At 43.2% G+C, this 10,699-nt stretch overlaps 1 protein-coding gene across 1 annotated transcript; it reads left to right on the top strand.

The window, feature by feature from the left end:
- The first annotated feature begins 1,602 nt into the window (after nt 1-1,602).
- LOC142255873 (olfactory receptor 6N1-like) lies at nt 1,603-2,562 on the top strand. The gene has a single exon (XM_075327321.1). It carries the CDS (start codon nt 1,603-1,605, stop codon nt 2,560-2,562), a length of 960 nt encoding a protein of 319 aa, XP_075183436.1.
- The last annotated feature ends 8,137 nt before the right edge of the window (nt 2,563-10,699 follow it).

The raw sequence follows: 10,699 nt of genomic DNA, 5'->3' as shown, positions 1-10,699 counted from the left end.
TGTTGTGAGGCTGGTAAGGAGATGTTCGTCGCTCCTGCGGTGTCACACATAGCGATGTGTGGTGCTGCATGAACGACGAACAACATCGTACCTGCAGGAGCAACGACATTATGGAAAGGAGCGACGTGTCAACGATCAATGATTTTGGACGTTTTTGTGATCGTTGATCGTCGCTCCTTGGTGTCACACGCTGCGATGTCGCTGAAGGCGCCGGATGTGCGTCACTAACGACGTGACCCCGATGATATATAGTTAGCGATGTCGCAGTGTGTAAAGCACCCTTTATTCTCAGTAACGTTTAAAGTCAACCTTGCCATGTCTGAATCCATCACTGATCCATTCTTGAGCTGGGGGCTGTGTGTAACAATTATGTAGATACTCTGGAATCTGATAGCGTGAAATATAATGAAACTGAGACAAGGGTTGGGTGAATACTCTGTATTAACAAATAATAAACACAGTGCACATAACAGAAGGCAGCTACAAATTAAATTTACATGCAAACCGCACTAATATGTTAATGTCCTGACAGCATATGTAGTATTGAGCACAGAAAACAAGTGGTGAATGTCCAGAATAATATGTACAGCAAACAAGGGGTGAATGTCCAGGAAGTTATATGCAGAGCAAACAAGTGGTGAATGTCCAGAAGTTATATGCAGAGCAAACAAGGGGTGAATGTCCAGAAGTTATATGCACAGCAAACAAGTGGTGAATGTCCAGAAGTTATATGCACAGCAATCAAGTGGTGAATGTCCAGAAGTTATTTGCAGGTGTGCGCACAGCACTAATGCATGAGAGTCCAGAAGCTATGTCCAGTATAGTATGCAGGAGTGCACACAGCAAACAAATAAGTGAATGTCAGAATCCTATGCAGAAGTGCGTACAGCAAACAAATAGCTACCAGCACACAGCCCGTACAGATGGAGTCCAGGCTTAAGTACACTGATAACAGAGAATCTAGTTCTTACAAATCAAGGTAGTCCAGCAGTATAGAGCTCTTTTCCTAGAAGCCTTGAAGGGAGTGAACCACAACCAGGATCAGGGTAATGCACCGTAGCTGAGCAGTAATGAAGTGGAGCACAGAACTAACAAGCAGCAACAAGAAATCCAGCAGCAAGCCAGGAGAGATTCAGGAACCAGCAGCACAAAATACTCACGCAATTAATAAATCCCGAAACAGGACTTATAAGCAGGGCAGACAGGAAGTTGAAGGGCAAGTCGAGGCAACAGACTCCATCTTGGAGAAGGGCAAGAAAACACAATAAGTTCCTTGGAAACCCTGGACTTTATACTGTGTTTCAGGTCAAAAAACTACACCAAGGTACTTAACTTACACACGGATCCTTGCTTTTATGCTTTAGGTGTCATAAGTCCACATCAGGACGTCATTGCTGATGCAGGACGTGTAGGCTGGCTGAGAAACACAAAGCATTGGAACCAGAGGGGCGGGGGACCGGTGCGTTGAGTATGAATTCTTTTGGTATTTTATAACATTCTCCTCCACAATTTAATGTTTTGGGGTTTTCTTTTTTTTTTTTATATGGATTTATATATATTTTGTATTTATTTGATACATTTCTATTAAAGGTTGAAAAAGAGATGAAAAGAATCTCTAATAACAGCAGAGTTTATGACATTATTTTGCACGGATTTCCCAATCTCCAACGCTTCCATGTTCTTCTTTTTGCCCTCCTTCTTGTAATCTACCTGTTCATCATTTCCGGCAATGCTGTGATATTCCTTGTGATCTGCAGAGAGTCCGCTCTACACTTCCCCATGTACTTCTTCATTGCAGCTTTATCCTGTTTGGAAATTATCTATACGGCTGTCACAATTCCAAAAATGTTGGCCGATCTCTTGGATGACGAGAAGAAGATCTCCTTGGATGGATGCCTTGTCCAGGCTTATTTCCTACACGCTCTCGGAGCAGCTGAGTGTTATACCCTCACAGTAATGGCGTACGACCGATATTTGGCCATCTGTAAGCCATTAAGATACCCGTCTATTATGACTACCGGACTAAATTTCAATTTGATCCTTACCTGTTTCATTGGAGGGATTTTAACTCCAGTCATTGAAATTATCTTTATTTCTATCCTTCCGTTTTGTGGCCCAAACCGTATTGAGAATGTTTTCTGCGACTTCCCCCCGTTGATCTCGTTGGCCTGTACAGATACTAGGTTATATATAATGGTGGAATTCATCGTCAGTGCCTTTGTCCTCCCGTTAATTGCTTTTGTTCTTTTTTCCTACATCCGGATAATACACATTATTTTAAGAATTAAGTCGAAAGATGGGCGCCAGAAAGCCTTCTCCACCTGCAGAGCGCACCTTATTGTGGTCATCCTGTTTTATGGCAGCGTTAGTTTTATGTACATACGTGTAACGAAAAGTTATTCAGTAGACTATGACCGGGTGGTGGGTCTCACCTATGCGGTCTTTACTCCATTAGCTAATCCCATCATCTATGGACTGAGAAATCAGGAAATTAAGAGACTTTTATATAAGAATTTACTGATGGAAAACGTCTTTATGTTTGTTTCAAAATGTCTCCAGTAAATTTGTTGTAAACATGCAATAATAATAACAGATAAAAGTTTTTTTTATGGTTGCATCTGCCATTTTGAATTTTGGTTTGTCAGTGGATGACTCTATAATCCTTAGCAAGCCCTGATCACATACCTATAAATTCAACTCTATGCAAATGTGACACCCCTGGACTAGCAGGTCGTCACAGGGTACTGCACAAGCTGCCCTTCCGTGCAGTATTCCACCTCCCTCATGGTTCTGGGTCCCTATCTTATGGTGTTGCCCCCAACAGAAAATCAAATCCTAGATACACCCTGCCCCCCCCCCCCCCAGTCACACCAGTGGACGGCTTGAGTGGAATAGAGTCGCCCACCTGGGGGATCAGGGAGGGGAAGTGAGGAGTGTAGTTAGTCTGTCAGTGAGTGGAGAGTTGGGAAGTAGCCCTCGAGCTGTGAGGAGCTCAGAGGAGGTTGGGAGTGGTGGCTCCCAAGAGAAGCTGTCTAGGTTGCAGACGGTGGTCTGAACCTAGAGGAGTCAGACCCCTGGTCGCAGGGGATTGCGGTTAGGTGCCTGCACCGGAGGACGGTCAGCAGCCTGGCACTTTCACCGGTCCGGGACCGAAGGCACGGTGTGGTACACGGACCCTAGGTCAGGGAGAAGCTTCAGGCAACCCGGCAATTAACCTGAGGAGAACGGAGTATTTATGATCTGTTCCTACCCGCTCCAGAATCGGGGCACTAGCGCAACGAGGGGGATAGGGCCTTCCAACCAAAATGGCCCAGAAAATCCCAAGCGTGAGCCCTGAGAGCAAGCTCCCACACTTAGCCACAGTGGGCAGCGGGACCCGGTAAGTTTCAGACTACTGGGCCACCACGTTGAAGTTAAACTTAGTGCCAGGAGGCAGGTCACGGATCACCAGGCAACACCATAGGGAATGGGACCCGGATGTGCTCCCCTCCAGCGGCAGCGATACCCCGAGATGTGGTTTACCCGGTTGTCAGCGTCTGCTTATTGACTGAGTGAGTACCTGAGTGACCCCTGCATCCCACGGCATCCCACCGAGTCCCGGGGCCTACCCCTACCCGTGGAGGGCCACAACACCTTGCTGCCCCACTCCATCATCCCGGGTACTCCCAACGGCAGCGGCGGTATTCCCAATTACCATACACCACGGGTGGCGTCACAAACTATCTCTCCCCTGTAAATACCCCCCTTCTTCATTCAAGTGTGGCCCCTAGCCCCCGGTTCCGGAGACCCTCGAGCCACAAATAATCACCCCCGGATCCGAGTGGTTCAGACCGCTGTAGGGGCAGCACACAAACCTATTAAAACTAAACTCTATGAGTAATTATGGTCAGTTTCTGTTTTAACTGCCTAGTTCTTTTTTAACTGCCTAGTTCTTTTTTTAACTGCCTAGTTCTTTTATAAACTTTGCTAATTTGCAGATTTTTAGACTTGTGCCTGTAGTATCTTAGAAATGCAAATTACAAAGTGATTGCAAAATTTATATTAAGAAGTAGCTAAACTTGTTTTAATTAATTATGGATTAGATTGCAAAGTTATAAATCTGTGTAATATACGCCATTACCCTCCTTATCTTTCAAACTGTTTTAACTGCCTAGTTCATGTTCTTTTGCAGGTTGCTTTGAACGGCAGCTCTAGCAAAAATCCGTAATGCAAATTACAAAATGATTGCATAATTTATATTAAGAAGTAGCTAAACTTTTTTTAATTAATTATGGATTAGACTGCAAAGTTATAAATCTGTGCAATATACGCCCTTACCCTCCTTATCTGTCAAACTGTTTTAACTGCCTAGTTCATGTTCTTTTGCAGGCTGCTTTGAACTGCAGCTCTAACAAAAAATTATGCACATTACAAAGTGATGGCATAAGTTTATATTAACGAGTAGCCAATTTTTTTTAAATTAATTATTGTTTAACCCTGCAGTGTAATGAATCTGTGTAATATACACCATTACCCTCCATTTCTTTCAAACACTAGGTTAAAAGTGCTGTTTTAACTGCCTAGTTCATGTTCTTTTGCAGACTGCTTTAAACTGCAGCTCTAGCAAAAATCGATACAAATTACAAAGTGATTGCATAAGTTTATATTACCAAGTAGCCAATTTTTTTTAAAATTAATTATTGATTAGCCTGCAAAGTTATGAATCTGTTTAGTATACGCCATTACCCTCCTTATCTTTCAAACTGTTCTAACTACCTAGTTCATGTTCTTTTACAGGCTGCTTTGAACTGCAGCTCTAGTAAAAATCAATTCAAATAACAAAGTGATTGCATAAGATTAAATTAACGAATAGCAATTTTTTTAATTAATTATTGATTAGCCTGCAATGTAATGAATTTGTGTAATATACGCCATTACCCTCCTTCTCTTTCAAACACTATGTTAAAGGTGTTGTTTTAACTGTCTAGTTTATGTTCTTTCGCAGGCTGCTTTGAACTGCAGCTCTAGCAAAAATCAATTTAAATTACAAAGTGATTGCATAAGTTTATATTAACGAGTAGCCAATTTTTTTAAATTAATTAATTAGTTAATTAATTATTGATTAGCCTGCAAAGTTATGACTGTGTAATATACAGTGCCTACAAGTAGTATTCAACCCCCTGCAGATTTAGCAGGTTTGATAAGATGCAAATAAGTTAGAGCCTTCAAACAAGAGCAGGATTTATTAACAGATGCATAAATCTTACAAACCAACAAGTTATGTTGCTCAGTTAAATTTTAATAAATTTTCAACATAAAAGTGTGGGTCAATTATTATTCAACCCCTTGGTTTAATATTTTGTGGAATAACCCTTGTTTGCAATTACAGCTAATAATCGTCTTTTATAAGACCTGATCAGGCCGGCACAGGTCTCTGGAGTTATCTTGGCCCACTCCTCCATGCAGATCTTCTCCAAGTTATCTAGGTTCTTTGGGTGTCTCATGTGGACTTTAATCTTGAGCTCCTTCCACAAGTTTTCAATTGGGTTAAGGTCAGGAGACTGACTAGGCCACTGCAACACCTTGATTTTTTCCCTCTTGAACCAGGCCTTGGTTTTCTTGGCTGTGTGCTTTGGGTCGTTGTCTTGTTGGAAGATGAAATGATGACCCATCTTAAGATCCTTGATGGAGGAGCGGAGGTTCTTGGCCAAAATCTCCAGGTAGGCCGTGCTATCCATCTTCCCATGGATGCGGACCAGATGGCCAGGCCCCTTGGCTGAGAAACAGCCCCACAGCATGATGCCGCCACCACCATGCTTGACTGTAGGGATGGTATTCTTGGGGTCGTATGCAGTGCCATCCAGTCTCCAAACATCACGTGTGTGGTTGGCACCAAAGATCTCGATCTTGGTCTCATCAGACCAGAGAACCTTGAACCAGTCTGTCTCAGAGTCCTCCAAGTGATCATGAGCAAACTGTAGACGAGCCTTGACATGACGCTTTGAAAGTAAAGGTACCTTACGGGCTCGTCTGGAACGGAGACCATTGCGGTGGAGTACGTTACTTATGGTATTGACTGAAACCAATGTCCCCACTGCCATGAGATCTTCCTGGAGCTCCTTCCTTGTTGTCCTTGGGTTAGCCTTGACTCTTCGGACAAGCCTGGCCTCGGCACGGGTGGAAACTTTCAAAGGCTGTCCAGGCCGTGGAAGGCTAACAGTAGTTCCATAAGCCTTCCACTTCCGTATGATGCTCCCAACAGTGGAGACAGGTAGGCCCAACTCCTTGGAAAGGATTTTGTACCCCTTGCCAGCCTTGTGACCCTCCACGATCTTGTCTCTGATGGCCTTGGAGTGCTCCTTTGTCTTTCCCATGTTGACCAAGTATGAGTGCTGTTCACAAGTTTGAGGAGGGTCTTAATTAGTCAGAAAAGGCTGGAAAAAGAGATAATTAATCCAAACATGTGAAGCTCATTGTTCTTTGTGCCTGAAATACTTCTTAATACTTTAGGGGAACCAAACAGAATTCTGGTGGATTGAGGGGTTGAAAAATAAATGACCCTCTGAATAAACTTTTCACAATTTAAAAAAAAAAAAAAAAGAAATAACATTCTTTTTTGCTGCAGTGCATTTCACACTTCCAGGCTGATCTACAGTCCAAATGTCACAATGCCAAGTTAATTCCGAATGTGTAAACCTGCTAAATCTGCAGGGGGTTGAATACTACTTGTAGGCACTGTACACCATACCCTCCTTCTCTTTCAAACATTATGTTAAACGTACTGTTTTAACTGCCTAGTTTATGTTCTTTCGCAGGCTGTTTTGAACTGCAGCTCTAGCAAAAATTCATAATGCAAATTACAAAGTGATTGCATAATTTATATTAAGGAGTAGTCATTTTTTTTAATTAATTATTGATTAGCCTCAAAGTTATGAATCTGTGTAATATATGCCATTACCCTCCTTCTCTTTCAAACGCTATGTTAAAAGTGCTGTTTTAACTGCCTAGTTCATGTTCTTTTGCAGGCCGTTTTGAACTGCAGTTTTGGCAAATATCCATAATGCAAATTACAAAGCAAATGCATAGTTTAAATTAATGAGTAGCCACATTTGTTAAATTAATTATTGATTAGCCTGCAATGCAATGAATCTGCGTAATATACTCCATTACCCTCCTTTTCTCTCAAACACTATGCTAAAAGGGCTGTTTTAACTGCCTAGTTCTTGGTCTTTTGCAGGCTGCTTTGAACTGCCGCTCTAGCAATAAGCCATACTCTTTCACCCTCTTCTCCCCCCTTACATGCTCAGACAGGAAGAGTGATTGTACATAATATACGAGTATGAAATCTCGCTGAGGCGAAATTCGAAACAGCTTTTAAAAGGATTTGAGCTAGGCAGTTAAAACAGCGCTTTCAGCATGGTGTTTGAGAGCGAAGGCAGCAAAATAAGGTAATGGAGTATATTAAAGAGATTCATAACTTTGCAGGCCTGATCAACAATTACATAAAAATAAGTTTACTTTCTTATAACAATGTCACTGTATTGTTACTGTTTTGCTCCTGGTGTTTGGAAAATCTTTTTCTTCCTGTATACTACAAATTACAACCTGTTTTCACGTCCCCTAATAGCTCACTGGTTTTACTATGTTGAAATGAAGTCCATCTACTCATTCAAAAGCCAAAAGGTGTCTGTCCAGACAAATTATCGGGCTTTGCAGGACCTTAGGTATCCATGGTTACGACCATGAGCAATCTAACTTTCCCTATATGAGTGGTCGTAACCATGGATACCTAAGGTCCTGCAATACCCTGAACATGAGATAGCGACATAGTGAAATCAGAAGAACTAACTGCAGATATATGCTAATATTATTATAATTACACCTACTACATATTGGGATAGGATCTTGGAGATGGGATTATTCCTTTAAACCAACTGTACAGTTAATTTTAATGTTTCACAAAGTTTCTGGACTGGTAGGAAAAGATCCATAAAAGTCACAAAAATTCCTCATCTACTATAGACCCATTATTTCAAACACTACATCATCGGGGTGTACATCTGCAAGTTTACGTCATAAGTCTCTCAAGTCATCTTATAGATTCCACTTGAAATGACAATTATATATTTCTCTCCATCAATATTTAATATTTCTACACTAATATTAAACACAATTTAGGTATGAACAGTGTTAACCAATTTTTATGAATGGACAATATTATCCCATAAAATTCCTTCCTTATTAAAGAGGACCAACCACCAGGATTTTCCTATATAAGCTAAAGCCAGTGCTATACTGGCGCTATCATGCTGATTCTATATATACCTTTATTTGTGAGATCGGATGTATAGCTTCTGAAATATAGGCAAGTAAAGTTTGTGAAATGCACTGTTATTTGATAAGAGGTGCTGCAGAATATCTAATAGGTGGGTCGGGTTTTGCTAGTGATTCCTGCCTCTGCCTGCCTGCCTGTCCTTCCTCCTCCCTATCCTTCCTTCCCCCTGTCCTTCCTCTCTCCCTCCTCCCCCTGTAATAACAGAAACAGGGGGATGAAGGACAGGCAGGCAGACGGGGTGGAAATAACTAGCAAAACCCACCCCACCTATTAGATATTATGTTGCACCTCATCATCAACACTGTATTTCACAAACTTTAATTGCCTATATTTCAGAAAGTATACATCCGATCTCACAATTAAACATATGTACTGTACAGTCCCTGACAGAAGTTCTGTCGCTTATCCATGTTATGTAAATAAAAGCTTATAACCTGACTTTAAATTCATCCTTTGGTTTCATAAATTACTCTTTTGAAAGCTGAAACCCTCCCAAATTTGGTTTAGGTTATGAAAATAAAGTTGCTGCAAAGCTGAAATATTGATCATTTAATGAACACAGAAAGGTCAGATTTTGGCAAGACCAAAAGTTTTGTCGCCTTATCATATAATGCACCCAGTCCTAGTTTACATCCTCATCTGTGCTCACTAAATGATCGGTTAATTAGTGGGTGTGTATAAAAAGAAACCCAGCACCCCAGACCTTCAGTTGAACTGCAACTTGATCTCTGACAACATGCCAAAAATCCACCCTGCGACCAAAGCCTTGATTATCAAGAGGCTGAAGACTAGATCCATTGCAGAGGTGGCTGGCACCTTTAATTTGTCTCAGCGTCAAGTACAAAGAATTAAAAAAAGATTTGAAGAGACTGGAGATGTTTTTGACAAACCCAGGTCCAGCAGACCTCGCAAGACAACTGGTCAGGAGGAACATTTGTTGGTTAGAAAATCCAAAGCCAGCCCCTCTTCCACTGCAGCAGAGCTCCAACAGGCCTGGTCACCTCAAGTCCCTGTGTCAACTAGAACAGTTTGTAAGATTCTGACTCAAAATGACCTCCATGGTTGAATCAGTGCCCAGAAGCCAGCACTAATCAAAAGGCAATTCAAAAAAACGTGTGGCATTTGCCAAGTCCCACAGCCTGCTGAACAGATGGATGCTGGAAAAGTGGCAGAAGGGGGATTTCTCTGATGAATCTTCAGTTGAATTACACCACAGCCGCCACAAATACTGCAGGAGACCCACTGGAGTTCATATGGATCCAGAAAACAGTTAAGCTTGGTGGTGGAAAGATCATGGTCTGGGGTTAGATTCAGTATGGGGGTGTGCAAAACATTTGTAAGGTGGAAAGCAATATCAATAGCCTAAAATATCAAGAAGTATTAGCTACCTCTTACATTCCCAATCATAAAAGGGGTCAAATTCTGCAGCAGGATGGTGCTCCATCACATACATCTGACTCGCCCACGCCAAACAGCAACACAGTCTTTTAGGCACAGTTTCTGCAGGCGCACAGTACCCGGTGGGACCGGGCACGAAATCCTGTTCGTGACGCCAAAGTTGACTCGCCCACGCCAGGGCTATGGGACACCCGGTGCCGGGCCGGACTAGTACGGGGGTAGTCAGTGGTGGCGGGGCCCGACTCCGTGGCCCTGGTGGGTGTCAGTTAAATATGGCTGGTGAATTGGGGTTTGTGTTCGTGACGCCACCTGTGGTATGCGGCTATTAAGCCGCTGTTGCTGTGTGAGGCCTCCGGGGTGATGATATGGCAGCAATGGTGGTACTGCTCCCCACAGGTGGAGCGGTGCCCCGGGGACACTGTTGGTGCTCGTGAGAGTCTATGGTGTTGTGTGGAAAACACGGTGCAGGGCCGACAGGCATGAAAGAAACAGGCACAAACAACAGTCTCTTTACCTTCTCCTCTTTTACTCCACAAACGGTTAGTCCTGGGAGACCGTTACAGGTGGTAGAGGGCTCCGGCCGGCCTGGAAGTAACTGAGCTGTCGTTTTGGCCAGATGAGTATGAGGCCTACTCCTGTTCTTTTCCCTTGCTGTGATAGAACCCTGCTCTCTGGATTTAGCAATGGCCCTCTTGCTGCTGGGACCGGTGGTACGTCCCTTTCCCTCTGTGGTAGGCTGCACAGGCCCTCTTTGGTGCTTCTCTGCTGGAGTCCACACCGGGCCCTGATGATGCAGCTTTACCTTCGGGCGGTTTATGGGCCAGGTGCTTGCAGCTCTCCTGCCCTTCGTATTCGGCTACCAGGGAGTATTTTAGGCCCTGGTGGCCACAGACTCCGATGTCCGAGTCTCTCCTTTGCCTCTCTGCTCCTCCTGCCTCACTGGGCCAAGCTGCTCCAGCTCTAGGCCCCAGTTCCACAGGACAGCAC

Source organism: Anomaloglossus baeobatrachus, chromosome 11, assembly GCF_048569485.1.
Source record: "Anomaloglossus baeobatrachus isolate aAnoBae1 chromosome 11, aAnoBae1.hap1, whole genome shotgun sequence".
NCBI classification, from domain to species: Eukaryota; Metazoa; Chordata; class Amphibia; order Anura; family Aromobatidae; genus Anomaloglossus; species Anomaloglossus baeobatrachus.
Note: the sequence above shows the minus strand (reverse complement) of the source record. Positions and strands in the feature narration are given on the sequence as shown.